This window comes from Mauremys reevesii, linkage group 11 (assembly GCF_016161935.1).
Source record: "Mauremys reevesii isolate NIE-2019 linkage group 11, ASM1616193v1, whole genome shotgun sequence".
NCBI lineage: Eukaryota > Metazoa > Chordata > Testudines > Geoemydidae > Mauremys > Mauremys reevesii.
Genome location: NC_052633.1, coordinates 68176047 through 68191765, shown reverse-complemented (window position 1 = coordinate 68191765; position 15719 = coordinate 68176047). Strand labels below are relative to the sequence as shown.

General features: G+C 44.6%; 1 protein-coding gene across 2 annotated transcripts in view; it reads right to left on the bottom strand.

Annotated features, from left to right (window-relative positions):
• Nucleotides 1-608: 608 nt before the first annotated feature.
• TFCP2L1 (transcription factor CP2 like 1) overlaps nt 609-15719 on the bottom strand; it is a 40074-nt gene continuing 24963 nt past the window's right edge. For both annotated transcript variants that reach the window (XM_039495835.1, XM_039495834.1), the window contains 12 exons: nt 15235-15340; nt 14861-14967; nt 14017-14169; nt 12576-12686; nt 10687-10778; nt 9086-9134; nt 8895-8988; nt 7110-7200; nt 5433-5533; nt 4064-4206; nt 2469-2520; nt 609-1543 (listed from right to left, as the gene is read on the bottom strand). In XM_039495835.1, coding sequence (XP_039351769.1) covers nt 1506-1543; nt 2469-2520; nt 4064-4206; nt 5433-5533; nt 7110-7200; nt 8895-8988; nt 9086-9134; nt 10687-10778; nt 12576-12686; nt 14017-14169; nt 14861-14967; nt 15235-15340 — 1137 coding nt within the window. In that variant the 3' untranslated portion in view covers nt 609-1505. The remainder of the gene's footprint in view (nt 1544-2468; nt 2521-4063; nt 4207-5432; nt 5534-7109; nt 7201-8894; nt 8989-9085; nt 9135-10686; nt 10779-12575; nt 12687-14016; nt 14170-14860; nt 14968-15234; nt 15341-15719) is intronic.

The window sequence follows — 15719 nt, the reverse complement described above, 5'->3', positions numbered from 1 at the left end:
TCTAGAGAAAGCTTAGCAGGGTACCAAAAATGGAAATTAGCCCAGTATCTGCTGTGTTGTCAAATTGAATGGGAAGACAGCAGGACAAAATGCTCACCAGGAGCACTGAGAAAGAGGAAAGTGTTGGTTGGTTGGTTAAGAGGAAAGATGGAACAATGCAGTGTGAATCACAAACAGCCATAACTGACTGGTTATAGGAACACAGGATGGGATGCATGCAGATACTTAAATATTAATTGGGGCAGAAAACAGACTTAGGCATCTAAAGATTCCACTTTAATTAAGCAATGGAACAACTTCAACAGGAGAAACTGGATCTAGACTGTTCTCAGTGGTAGAAGATGACAGAACAAGGAGTAATGGTCTCAAGTTGCAGAGGGGGAGGTTTAGGTTGGATATTAGGAAAAACTTTTTCACTAGTAGGGTGGTGAAGCACTGGAATGGGTTACCTAGGGAGGTAGTGGAATCTCCTTCCTTAGAGGTTTTTAAGGTCAGGCTTGACAAAGCCCTGGCTGGGATGATTTAGTTGGGTTTGGTCCTGCTTTGAGCAGGGGGTTGGACTAGATGACCTCCTGAGGTCCCTTCCAACCCTGAGATTCTATGAAACTGAGGGAACACCACCTCAGAATATTCCATAGCCTGGTGGATAGGGACCTCACCTGAGAGAATCTCGAACAGGGATCTTCCACATTTCTACTCCTCAGGATGCGGAGGTGGGGGCAGGGGTGCACTTGCACTGGGGATCTCCCGCATCTTGTGAGAGTACCCTATCCACCAGGCTAACGACAAGGGAGGTCTTCCTCCCCTTCCTCTAACCCCACCCCCAGCTGTTATGTTTTGGGTCCCACACGAGCAGCCCAGCACCTGTGTTCCTCCAGTTTGTGGATCACTAGCCAAGACAGGTGCCTCCATGCAGCATGTTGACTTTGTGGATCGCAGTCAAAGGTGCCTCTCTCTCCCCATTCATTGTACGGGGAGCCGAAGTGTCTAAATTGGCTTTGTGGCTTGCGGAGTTGTTTCAGGGATTTTCTAGGCACTATGACCCTCAATGTTGTTACACCTACACCCGTTTGTGGATCCCAACCCATAGTCCTCTGCCTAGAAAGAGGATAAGAGCTTGTATCTGAGATGAGACTGGTGCTGAATGCAAGAGTACTCAGAAGGCACTGTAGATAAACCAGTTCCAGCCATGAGAATTGCTTTTCATTTTGCATTTCCCTTTAGAAAAAGGCAGATGTATCTGAGCAATAAGCAGGACCCTCAACAACTTAAAAGCCTAAATAGGAGAGATGGGGTAGAAAAATACACAGACTCTGAAGATATTCTCATCTCTGTTCTCAGAAAACCACTTGTCTACGAAGTTTCTTTTTCCTTAAGACCTCTGGTATTTTGCAGTTCATGGGAGCGCTTTATCCAAATGGATCTTCATGTTTCCAGTCTGGGTTGCAGCAATCTTGGTGAGGCATTGTAGTTTTAGGCTGTTACAGTCCTGCTAGGCCGAGTGGTCATTTTAAAATGATGTGGTAGCCATCATTGCTTTCAGCTGTAATAGTGCAAAGATTATTGCAATTTTTTTTATATAAAGAAGATGAAGAAATGTAACATTCTGGTCTTTCCTATAATGCAGCTTACACTCTGCTACCACAACTGATTAATAACGATTAATACTGAACGTTCTAACAAAAAGCATTTTTTAAAATGATTCTAATAGGAGATTAAGGCTAAATTCTGATTATTTACACTAGTGAGGTCAATGGGCTTATGCCAAATTGGCACCAGTATAGACAGAGAATATGGGCCAGATCCTCATCTACTGAAAATTGGCTTCCATGGAGCTAAGATGGTTTACACCAATTGAGGTTTGGGCCTTTGAATTCAGTGGCTTTATAATCCACCTAAATTCAGTGTAACAGAGCAGAATTTAGTTTCAGATTTGCACTGGTGTAAGGGAGAGCAGAATTTGGCCCTAGTATTTATTTTTATGCATTCAGCTACCACTCCAGTTCTGCTTGATGCTGGAGATGCAAATCAGAAAAAAAGTCAGCCCTTTCCAGATAGCTTAGAAGGGATTTAGGACTTCAAATGCTTCATGAAGAAGCTAGTCTGAGGATTCATTTACCTGTATATTCACTTTCAGATTCTTATCTCGGAGGATACAGTGGTTCTTCATAAAATAAAATCCTTCATTAAGAGGAATAATTACTTTACACTCAGTTACGTTTAGGCTTATCAGAATATGGATTTAAGCATGGATGAGAGATATTTTAGTCAATCAATGCATTTTTTGCAGATTATTTGCTACATATTACTTAAATTTACATGGCCAACAACGGAAACCAAAGTTACACTTACAGAACTTTTGGTTATTTATATCTGCCATCTCCCACCTTTCTATTTCTCAATTTTTCCCCCTATTCTTTCCCTGAAAGCAATAGTATAAAACAGTAAGTAGCATCAGAATAGCATACCTTTTAATGTGCCGATAACAAAACAAGACTCATCCTGGAAGTTTTGCACCATCTGAATGTCCGGGGGAAAAAAAAACAAGAATAAAAATTCTTCATAACAGTAAAATTTGCCTGTCTACTTGCAGAGAGGAAGAAACAATACACATACACTGTGACCAAAATCATATGAGAAACTCAAAGAGAAGAGTGAGATCTCTGCTGGTATGGTTAGTAGCTAACCTAAGCAGAGCTAGTTACTCATGAGAAGCAAACAGATTTTAAAGAAAAGACCAGCTTCCATTTAAATCCCCAAATAACTGATCAGGTTGGGCACAGAGTGATGAGCTCCTCTGGAAAACTCGCTGAAAGTGTTACAAGGGGAGCTGAGGCCCAGAGCTTGGAAGGCTTTGAGCTAACTTTGAGCTCTTTTGAGAGTTTAGCTCCCATTGTGTGCCGAGCACTTGAAAATCTGGCCCCTACCTGTTTAAACTTGACCCCCAGGGCAAGCAGAGCAATTCCACTTCCATTCTCTTGAAGTTCTCATGCTAAGCTCCTTTTCCACCTCTGGTTCCCCTCAGGCTAAAGTTAACTCCCCTACTCTCTCTCTCTCTCTCTCTCTTCCCTCGCCCCCAAATTAGACTCCACTGCACTGGTGTGTGTGCACCTAATGATGCATGAAGTACATTAACTCAGTGCCTCTCCTTTGCATCACTTGTGCCTCTCTGCCACTAGAGTACAAAAGACCAAAAATAAAGTAATAGATATTGTTAATAAGTAACTTAAGTATTTAATTAAGGCCCCTCACACCAGAGGTAGTTGAGGCAATTCCCTCCCTCACAGGTTGCCTCAAAGCACTTCATGCTTATTAAACGCTGAAGGTTTCTGATTTAATCAGGGTGAAATGGCAAGGAGACTTTCAGAGTAAGCATTACAGGCTTAAATTTAGGCCCCATTTGAGTCCCACTCTCTGCTTCATTTGCTTTAACAATGTTCCTTTCAGGTGTAGTGCCAGTCCATCTAAATGAAGCTCCTTAAGTGATTCTGGCACATGAAAAGAGTAAGTCGTTTAGAGAAAGAAAGAAGAGTGAGGCAATTCACTATTAACATGCAAAACGGAACAGACCAAATGAAGTGCTTGTGTACGCAGGGAACTGCCAAGAATTCAGGGACATTGTTACATACACCTAGCAAGCAATGGCTTTGGCTCAATGTCTGCAGCCATTGGCTAAGTGACTGGCTAAGTGACTGGCAAGTGATCTGGCAACCTTAAAGGGCCTGAGTTTCAGATCCGGTACCCAAAAAAGTTACCACTTCTGAAATTCACTAATTCATTGGAATTAAGATATATTTCATGCTACAGCAAATATCACGAAAAGAGAGAACTTCCTTTTAATTCTCCTTAAGGGTTGTATAGCTGAATTCTTTGATTTAAGACTCAAAAATATCTTGGACAAGTGTGATAGTTAAACAAATTTTTCAGGCTTAGTAATCTTGACTAGTTCCCTTGGAGACTCTTGCATAGTTTTAAAGGTCAGCCTAACTATAACAAAAGGAAGTCAGGCAGCTGTCTTGAACTCTGATACTTCATACCAGATGTGTTTGCTTTAGCCCCTTACCTCATTGCTCACTAATACATGGATCCCTGTAGGTCCTTGCCGATAGATCCGATTTATCTGCTGTGGGGAAATGCTATACAAGTTTGCAATCTTCTCAATTAATTCCAGGGTTGTCAGCTCTTCCAAGAAGACTGCATGATATACTGCAATAATTAAGGGAAACAAGCCTTTATACATACAACCAAAAAGCTTGACTTCAATGAATGAACTGGATATAAACGATCAAGCGCTAGATCTGGAGCTGGTGTAAGTTAGCATAGTGCCTTTGAAGTAGTGCCAATTTATACCAGCTAAGGATCTGCCCCAAAATGGCTAATATTTACTTCTCTGCATGTAAGAATTGCAAGCAAAATCTAGATAAGTTTTGGCCCAGGTTTGCCTGCAGAAAGACTCAAAAAAAACTGCCAGTAAAACCACACATCGCCAGACACTAAATGAAACACCCTTTATATGAGTGCTAGTTGATTTTCTTAGAGAATCGTGTGGTCCTGCTGACCCCATTTTGGCACTTTGGATACATCTAAAAGAGAATTAGTTTGAGCTACAGGAAGATGAATGAGTTTCTATATTAACAAGAAAAAAGCCTAGCACATATGTAGTTTTTTGCAGGCATAGATCTCAAAGCAGAACCCAGACAGAACCTGGATCTCCTGATGCCCAATCCTGTGACCTATCCTCTGGGCCCCACTACCCTCTGGCATTTCCGCATGTTCCATTCTCAGAAGGGAAGAGTCTTGCATCTGTTCTTCAAATTCTATTAACTGAAACAGTTGACTAAAGTACAATGGTTGCCATTAAAAAGTCATCATCCCCTATATGGTGTTATCAGTTGCTTCCTATTTTACATGCGAGGTGATAACTGCAGTAGGTCAGGTACAAATTGTTTGACAATGTTGATTTTTAAAAAGGGTAAAAGGGGCTATAATCTCCCTTCCATCAAAGGGCTTGAAGAGGGCCAAGGAGAACCCCTGAAGTGGGCAGGGCCAGCTTGAGAGAGGGCATGGCCAGGACGGCTGGGAGAAGATGCAGATTCAATTGGTCTCCTCCGTGGCATTCCATTGGAGGGGCTATTGTGGAGCCACTGGCAGAAATTAAAGCTGCGCTGTGTTGATGGCTCCCTTAAGGGAGGGTGGCAGTGCAAACATCACCTGCCTTTCCTGAATAACCCTCAAGTCAGCACAAGTTGCATCCCTGTGGCAGGCAGGATGCTGTCTGTGCTCCATGCCCTTGTGGAGCTGAAGCCAACTCAGTAGAGTTACAGCTGGGGTGAACCACTGTTAACTCTTCAGACATGGAGCAGTCATATGTGGAGCTCAGAACCAACGCATCTCAGACTAGCACGTATGGGAGCAGAGGTCAGGAAACTTACCACACAGATTACCATCTCCATTCTCTCGTTTTTGGTGCAGATGAGACCTGTTCTGCTCTGGTTCTTGACAGACATAAATTGTCATTTTAGGCCTTACGTTTCTGTGGGTTTAAAAACAAAAGAAAATTCTTTATTATTAGACTGTGTTGTTCGTGTGAACTGGTCGACAACACACTGGAACAGCTGTTGTGGACTCATTTGGGTAAAACAGAGGTGGGCAAACTTTTTGGCCTGAGGGCCACCTCGGGGTTGCGCAACTGTATGGAAGGCCGGGTAGGGAAGGCTTTGCATCCCCAAACAGTCTGACCCCCGCCCCCTATCCACCCCCTCCCACTTCCCGCCCCTTGACTGCTCCCCTCAGAATCCCCAACCCATCCAACCCTCCCCCCTGCTCCTTGTCTCCTAACCACCTCCTCCCGGGATCCCCGCCCCCTATCCACCCCCCTGCTCCCTGTCCCCTGACTGCCCCAACCCCTATCCACACCCTCACCCCCTGACAGCCCCTCCCAGGACTCCCACCCCTATCCAACCACCCTCTGCTCCTCGTCCCTGATCACCCCTCCCAGGACCCCACCCCTAACTGTCCCCTGGGATCCCACCCCTTATCCAGCCCCCAGATCCCTGTCCCCTGACTACCCTCCCAACCCCTATCCACATCCCCACTCCCCAACAGGCCCCGAGATTCTGACTCCCAACCCTCCCTGTTCCCCATCCCCTGACCACCACCCCCGAACCTCCACCCCATCCAACAGCCCCCTCCTCCCTGACTGCCCCCCAGGACTCCCTGCTCCCTTACCCAACCCCCCACCCCCACCCCCCCGCTCCCTGCCCCCTTACCAGCAGCAGGAGCTCACAGCCACAACACCCGGCCAAAGCCAGCTGTGCTCCCCATGCTGCCCAGTGGGAGCGGTGGGCCAGAGTGCAGCCTGGCTGCGGGGAGGGGGGACAGTGGGGAAGGGGCTGGGGACTAGGTTCCCCGTCTGGGAGCTTGGGGGCTGGGGAGGACAGTCCCATGGGCCGGATGTGGCCCGTAGTTTGCCCACATCTGGGGTAGAACATAAATAAGCAGTTAAGGGGAATCTTGACACTAGTGTTGTGGGAGAGGAGATGCACCAGGAGATTTGGTAACAGAAGCTTCCTAACCCTGGGAGATGATGGAATTGATGCTGAGCAGCCTCAACTCCTATGGAGCAAATAAGATTGAGGGTGCTCAGTGCCACACAGACACACAGACGGCTAAAGCCCTCACTGATTTGAACCCAGCCCAGCTGGTTGGCAAGTGTAGTCACTGCCTCCTGATGAGGGTTAGGAGGCATTTGTGGGCTCAGTCTTTTTAGTCCATTCAAACCTTGGTTTCTGCTGAGACAGGCAACACAGGTACCAGATGGGATGTCAATATGTGTCTGCTGGGAAGCACATTGAGACCACTAACTGAGTCCAAACAGACCACTGAAGAACCACATTATGCTAATGACTTTTCACTCATCTCTGACCTAGGCAGCATTCAAACCCATACCTTAGGGTGAATAGCCCACTGCCAACCCCCTGAACCAACCAGACTTGAAGGAGACCTACTCCGAGGACTTTACAGAGGCGCTGCAACCAGAGACACTGAATTAACACTGGAAGCACCAATGGATGCTGCAATAGCAGTATCTGGAAGAGATAGGTACAAACCTTCCTTTGATTGCATTAAAGAGCCGAATTCCATCAGCAGGCCCACAGATCTGAACAAAATCTTCTTTGGACATCTTCAGTAAGTCAGCACCTAGACATTTCAAGGTTATTTTTAGAGGTTAAACAAAACAAAAGAGCTTCCAAATAATCAGAAACGTACAGCTGGACTTCTTAAGAGATGCTGGATGAACAGTAACATTCCCAGGGTGTGCACTGCAATCGATCCCTTCACAACAGATTTTCTGCTAGTCCACAGAATGGCCAATAATGAGCAGTGGTCCAGAGGAAGTGTTTTTAACTGCCCCATGTACAAGCTAGACTGGGTTCCTGGTCAGTGGACCAAAATCTGCTCTTGACTACACATGTCAATGTGCTTTTAATGGAGTAACACAAAACAAAATTTGGCCATGCAACCCTTGCTGCCCTAGATGGCTAGGGCTGATCATGAATAGAAGACCTCACTTTCCTGCTGCACGGGGACATTTTAAAATGTCTTGTTGACCAAGATTGTAGAGGCCTTAAACTCAACTTGATGACGTTTCTGTTTGTCTACACCATAACTTTTGAATGCCTCATCTGACCAATTTCAATGTTTCAGAGAACATGCTAGTCAGCGTTGTTGGGGCCATGTCAGTCCCAGGATATTGGAAAGAAAAGGTGGGGGAGGTGTAATCTCTCTTATTGGACCAACTTCGGTTGGTGAGAGAGACAACATGTCTCTCTGGAGAAAGTACTAGGCAACAATGGATATTGGATTTCCCCTATTGATTTTGGGGAAAATGGGGGACACATGGAGCCCCTGCCTTCTGATTACCACAGCCACAACTTCAAGCACCTCTGCAATTGCCTCTAGATCAAACATCGGGTTGATGGCACCCATTAATACCATCCAGCATAACAATTCCCAATCTCTCCCCAGCTTCTTAATAGAGTTTGACTCTGACACCTTGACAAACTGAATGGTTTTATCTCCCAGATTAGCAATGGTGGGGAAGGGGAGAAATGGGGTGTACACACAGGCAGTGGCATGTGGGGGGAGAATGGAGGATTGCACGGGAGGCACACAGAGCCCCTCATATTGGAGGGAAGGTTCGAATAGAAGTGCACACAGAGCTGCTAGCATAAGGGGTGTGGGGGAGAGAAGTGGGTGACCCTGATATGAGAGAGAGAAAATGGGAGGCACACAGAACCCCTGTCGGTGGGGAGGAAGGGAGATGGGGAGAGAAGTTGCAGAGAGTCCCTGAAACAGAAGGAGTTGGGAGGTTGCCACACAGGGAGCTTGTAGGTGGGAAGACAAAGGGATGCAAGGAGCCCCGATGTGTCCAATAAGCTCAGCCTTCAAATGCTGAAAAGTGTGTCACCTCCTAGTATGTACCTTTAAGATATTCACAGTCAGTTCCTTCCTCGAAAGCATGATGAAAGTTAGCTTAATTGGAACAACCCACACACATGTCATGCACCAATGAGAGAGAGTAGAATTTCAGTGACCAAGATTTTCAAAACCAAGTTGCCCAAAATTAGACTTCAAAGCCCATATTTTGGCATCTAAATGAGTCGCCCAGTTCACACAAGAGCTGATTATTTAAGCAGCTCCTATTAAGTTTATATAGGGACTTAGGAACTTAACTTTAGGCATCCAGTTTTGGAAACCCTTACCAATCTTTAAGAGGTTCCTCCAAACCCCAGCTCACCGTTTTTTTTGACAAACGCTACCAACCTCTAAAGAATGATCCACGCCTGTACCAGAAAAAAAACAAACCAAAAACACGGACCTCTTAAACTCACCCGAGAAACTTGAGAAGAGTCTACAGAATGGAGAAAACCTATTACGATGAAGCCACTGCTGGACATCTTGAATGGAAGCAGAGGGAAGGAGGTGCTACATTGCAAAAAGAATAAGAGGGTCTTGAAATGAACTGTTCAGCAGTGTCCTAAAAAAAGAAAAGCACCACATTAACATGATCTCAAATACTTACATCATTGCTGGGAGGCAGGAGCTCCACTTGGTGGGTTGGAGAACTGTTGCTAAAAAATTGTATAAAGCAGGGAGAGAAAAAAAACGTTATTTTAAAATTGACAATGAAAATTGTTGGTTGTCTTTCCCCACCCCCCAACCCTTTGTCTTGACTGTCAAGAATTTTATGTCAAGTTGATGTTTTTTCCCCTGATTGGATCAGTTATTTTTTAAATCAGTTTGGGCAAAATTCTATAAGTAAACTTCCATTGACATTGCTCCTTTGTGTTGCTTTACAAATCCATCTGGATGGAAAGCAGGCAGACTTTGTGGGAGAAAAAGTTAATGCCTTCTAATCCCGCTCCCCAAGATCTTGCATTAACTCCTTGAGAGGAATGTGTGCCAAGGAAAAGTGGTGGAGGGAAGTGAAGGGAAGAGAGGTCCATCAGATTTAATAATCCTACTACCATGTAATTAATCTTCAGCAGGTTGCAGAAAGCAATCATGTTTACTCTTCCATGTCACATTTATAGACTAAAGCTAACCTTGACCCTGGCCATATCGTCAGTTGCACACATGCACTCCCATTGGCTTCCCTGGAGTTTGCAGAGGTGCAACGGAGGGCATGATCAGGCCCCTTAAGCTCTGTCCTGAACCAAAACACACCACAGCAACTCACACAGGAAGTGAGTGCACTTTCAGGTCTCCCACATACTCGGAGGAAAACTGTGCTTCCCACATTGAGTTCAAACTTTTCAGCTGGGCAAGTCTCTATCCTCAAACCATTCATGCTAAGAGGGTCTGACCTGCCCATGCAGGCTGGGCACAAACATTTTACCATCCCTGGGCTAAGCCATCAAACTCCCAGGGATGTTCACAGGAGTTTGCCTGCGCAAAAACGGAGTAAAGAAGGATCCCATGATTTGACCCCGGTGTTGTTATTTTAAACAGGGCAAACTGTATTTGAACAGTGTTAGCCCAAACTGGTTTAAACCATGTTTCAAGCAAACATGTTTTATCCTCCAGGGTGAACTGGGCCTTAAAAAAAAAAAAAAAAAAGCAAAAAAAAAGCTAAAGATTTGCCTATAGAGCTAATTATTTACCTTTGAATAGAAGTGGGCACTCAGAAGAGTTATCAGCTAGCAAGCTAGTGTCTATTTTTGCAATCTGAATATTTCCCCCTCCCTCACAGGCCAAGTCTGTCAGTGCAGAGCAAGATATCATCAAGCCTGTTTACATACAGTAAATTTAAAGTGAGAACACTAGATATCTGCTATAAACACTTAAGACCTAACACTGCCCTCGCTGATGTACAGAGCAGAACTTTCACTGACGTCCCCACAGTATCTCAGTGTAAAATATTATTCCCTTCCCCTGCCCGATACAGCACACAGATCAGGAACGTGTAATCAGACCATTAAACTGCAAGGAGGTGGGAAATGCAGCCCGTTCCTTCCAGGAATTCTTGTGGGAAGAGTGGACTTTAAAGCTGGAATAAGCACTGAGCTCCAGCTCAAGTGCCAGGCTAAGCTGGTTCTTGATCTATTATACGGTATCAAACCAATGCGCACACACACGCACACGCTACACGCCAACTGAAAAGAGAAAGCATTTATTACATACCCATCTCCAAGGCTGAAGCTGTTTGGAGAACTGTTGTAGCTTGGAGACGGAGCGTTGTTCACTTGATAAGGCAAATCTGGCCATGGAGAACACTGTAAAAACAAACCCAATGGGGACACTGAGCAAAGCAAGCTTTCATCCAATTGGAAATAGGGGACACTGTCACTCCATTATGGTCAGCAAATGACCCCTGCTGAAAGGAGGAGCAGGCCCAGGGGTCTGTACTCTGCATTGCAAGAGGACTGAGGCGGTACCAAATTGGTTCTAACTAAGCTTTCTCCATATATTCCTTTTCAGAAAGCCTGTCCCAAACCAACACTGAGCCGAACTGTGCTCTTCCTTACATCAGGGCAACACCAATAAATCAATTCTCATTGAAGGCAGGATTTGGCCCACAATACAGAAATTTCCCAGCTGCCAGATTCTGGTCTCAGTTATAAATCCCAAGTAACTCCAGACTAGAATGACTAATTAGATGAGCCACAGGCACATCAGTGGAGTTACCTCAGGTTTATACCCGTGTGAGAGCAGAATTTGGCCTGGTCCATGCAGAAGTATCAACAAAGGAAGTCAAGTTCATAAATACGGGCTATAGGAAAACCTAAGGCAGACACACAAAAGGCTACCAAAAACCACTGCAAACATAGGCCGGATTCCACACTCAATTGCACTGGTGTAAATCCAAAGTAACTCTACTGAAGCCAATGGAGTTGGTTACAATGATGTAAATCCAGAACAAAAGGAATCTGGCCCTGTAGTCAACCTGTTACGAGCCCGTGACTATACTATGCAGCGTCCCTGTTTGCAGTGATAAAGCAGGAGATAATCTGGGGCATTTACCTCCATAAATACAGCTTTAAGCAAATATTTAACTCGGCAACCAGGGCTAGAGGATTTCCTGATTCAATGTGTTAAGGTGCACTAGTACTAACAGCAAGAGCTCTATCTGCCCATGCTGTAGGATTAGGTCTCTTTGCAGAGCAGGGTCTTGCTAGCAAAGGCTACTAGATTATAGGACAAATTATATGGTGTCTGATTATTCCAAGTAACTATAGACCAAAAACTGTTCACTTAGGGAATGGGGAGAGCTTATTTAAAACAAGCAAAAAGAAAATCAAATCATCTTAAGGCGTTCCAGTGAAACACTGTTTAAATAAAAACTAGATCTTCCCATCAGTGGCAGTTCCAGGACTAAAATGCCAGCCTGTAGAACATTCCCATAAGGAAGGTGGTACCTGACTCCTAAACAGATTATAAAGGTGCCCTTGGCTGGTGCTTCTGCAGCCCAATACGGGTTATGCACAAGCTTTAGAGCACAGTGTAATCATGATGTTAAAAAAGAAAAAGTAGCTCTCATATGACCCATATCACACACAAAACTCTCTTCGAACATGAGCCCATTGTAGAGTGAAACTAGCAAAGACCAGGCTCACTATAATGGCTTGTTCTAAAGGACATCCATGAAGGAAAGGAAATTGCCAGGTGGATCAGACCATCTATTCCAGCATCCTGTCTTTGACTCCACCCAGTACCAGATGGTTCAGAGGAAAGCGTAAGCCACATGTATGGGACACTTATTTGGAGGGGACAGTTCAGGGATGGTGGGAGGTGAAAAACAATTGCTCCTTAACCCAGTTAATGGCTGGTTTATGCTCTGAAGCATAAGGGTCCAATATTCCTTATAAACTTTAGTTCCTTCTAATATAGCTTTTTATGAAAAGTCTAATCCCTTTTATAGAGCTTCATTAAGCTCTCAGTCTCAATGAGACCTTGCCGAGTGGATCCCCACAAACTAATTCAATTCAGTGCAGAAGTCATTCCTTTTGTCATTTTAAGTGTGTGGCCCGACATATTAAACCAGCATGCTGTACGTGACTGAAGCATCTTACCTCTGTGAGAATGGTCGTATCATAGGAGGGCTGGTATTTCTCCTTCTCTTGGGCAGTCTTCTTCTCCATTTTCTCTCTGTCTGTTTTCTGCTTTCTGTCAGCTCCCTTAGGCTATAAGCACAGAGCACAAGCTTTTTCTTATGCCTCGCTTGACAGGGTAGGTAATGGGGGGCCATAGGTTTCATCTGATCTGTGCACAAAAGCCTCATTGACACCAATGGACTTTCTATACATGAAACAAGGGCAGGACAAGGCCTCTGTTTTCCGAGCAGCAGTTCATAGAAAAACCCTCTACTGTATCAACAACACCCTTTGTTAATATTGCCATGTCTGTCGCATTTCCTAAACATGCTGAGTGCTACACAAGCCGTTTGCTTTCACAGGATTTGATACTATTTTAGAGCCTGAATTTCTGATGGAGGAACACACTTCAATGAACATCTGTGTTATTTCTCCAGGGACTGTAGATGTTATGAAAACTAGAGGGGTGGGAGTGGATTACCAAAATCCACTCCCCATGCCCCCCACCAGTCTATGGGGAACTTTAGATTCGGATCTAACCAAAACCCTGATTACCAGGCCTGAAATGGATTAGAGTACCTGCTCATTCCAGGTTTGCCAAAAAGCTTCAAACATGAACAGAGACCGAGAACTAGGCTGCCCATCTTTCTCTCCATTGTCTGGCAAGCGGAGAACTACTTGCAACATTTAAGGCCCTTCTCGAGGTCTTATCTGAGAGAAGTCTAGGGAGTCGTTATTCTCCTCTGCTACTCAGGAAGAGCTAACTAAAAACTAACTAAACAAAAAAAGGAGCCAGATTCTGCTCTCAGCTCTATGGGTGTAAATCCAGATCATGCCACTGAAAATACTCTGGATTTATACAAAATGTAATAGAGCAAAGGTTGGCTTTGGTATCTTAACAGGCAGTGACAGAAGTTAGCAAGTGCCAGGACTGGAACAGGTAGAATATACGCACCATCTCTATGGCTAACTCTTTCCCGCTATTGGTGACTCAATGAGCAATATCTTTTACGGATGAAGAGACTCTGATATGAGAGCTCTATTCTGTGCGTTGGTGCCTTCCCAAGGAGCTGTTATCCCCTCCAAGCAGAGCTGATCGTTTAAAAATCCAGATAACAGAAAGGACTGAGATCTGGGCAGACCTCGGTCTGAGTGCATGAAGCCGGTCCACTGAATGCAGCTAGCTGTGCAGCGCACTTTGAGATCTCTGTTGCTAGATGTGCTAGGATGTTGTGCCTTTTCCATAATGGGTACTACTGATAAGAGTACAAGCGCCACCTGTTTAATACCTTTATTCTTTTGCTTTAATTGTAATGCCTGAAATACTAAAACATTTTTTAAACCTTGTACGCAGCAAGAGCAACATTCTCCGGGTCTCGAACTCCAGAGAGAATTTGGGAAAAACCGAACTAGCCCATACCTTGAACACTTTGATCTGGCAGCTTGCAGAATGCAAGTGTTCGGTATATTCGCCATTCTCATTCTGTTTAAATGTGTCGATTTGTATCCTGAAGGGCACCCCTTTCTCTCCACCATGTTTCCTTGGTGTAAATTCTGTGCTGATACAATGTACCTGGCAAAACAGAAGCTGTCATTATAACTAGAGATGGCTCAAAGTTGCAAAAGATCTGAATTTCAAGCCCCCGAAGTTCAGGGGTATATGCAAGTGGGGGTTTCAAGTTTAGTTCTGGTCCATCTCTATTTTCTGGAGGAAACGTAGAAAGAGTTCAGAACAAAATAAAGAGTTCAGAAGAGCAACAGGACAAGCAGCCTGGAGAAAAACTGAACATATAGAAAAGCAGGCTTTAGCCTTGCGTCGCATACATACAGATTTAAAAAAAAAAAAAGTACTTAATATTAAGGGTGGGAAAGCCCCATGAAGTCTGAGATTTTGCAGACACTGAGCCATTTGCGGTGTTTGCAAAACTAGAGTTTATGGCCTCCTCCCCACCACACCCACACCCAATAAATGAAACCCATCTTTAAGAGGAGAGTGGATATTTAAAGAGACATACAAGATCATTCTACCTACAACAGGGCCTGTGCTATGTGTTAAGAATAGAAGATACAGCCCCACCCCCAAAAGCTAAATTGGCACCCGTGAGTATCCTATAAATAGGACATCAATGCACATACTCATCGATGGAGCACAGGTATTTTCCTTAGTATATTTCTTTCCCACACCTCAGATACTTTTTCAGTCTGTGTATCCTTATTGCATCAGACCATTCCATTTACTGCCCGCAAATCCGTTCATTCCTTACCTGAATGAATGCAGATGCTCTTTTGGATGGATCCCACAGAAATTCAACAGTGTTTAGCTGGGTCGGGCTGGCCCTGGGATCCAAGATACCGACTGACAGTGGGATATCTGTAGAAGAAAACCCCTAAAATTTTAAAAATATTAAATTGAAGACAACAAACCAAGTTTTCATACAGTTACCAGACTCATTTGAAAAGGCAAGACAACCAATGAGGTATCCAGTTTAAACCAATGCAGCTGTCGTTTCTTTCACCCCTCCCTGCACATGCACACACCATTACAATTTTTCTAAAAAAAGCAAACTCTGAAAAATCCTTCACTCAGCTCACAGCCAGCTCCAAACACTTTATGGGAACCATAATGAAATAATCTCACCTATATCAAGGATGCGGTCCCCAGGCCGGCTCCATCTCCAGCCCTCCAGCTGCTGGTGTTCTGTATATTGCAGACGCCGATCATGGAAAACCACCCGAAGGATGCTCTGTTAAGAGAGGAGGGCAAGATGAATTAGGGGAGTGAGAAGCCCTTTTCCGTAGAGGATTTTGGTTTCCCAGTGTCAGAGATGGGGGTCTGATCTGTTCCTCCTCCATGTGTCTAACTCCCATCGAGGAGGAGATCAGAGTGTCCCAATGAAAGCCACCCATCTCCATTTATGTCAAATTCCATTGAGAGATGGTTCATCAAGGCAATGCTCTCTTTGAACTTCAGAGGCCTTGTCAGTGGGAATTTGCCTTGATTCCAGCAATCGACGGCCAAGCCATTGATGTAAGGTTTTCTCCAGTGCACCTCATCCAGTCTAGACTAGGAAAGCCTCTGTTTGCAGCAGCAGAGCTTGCTCCCCTTTCACTTCAGGTTTGGAC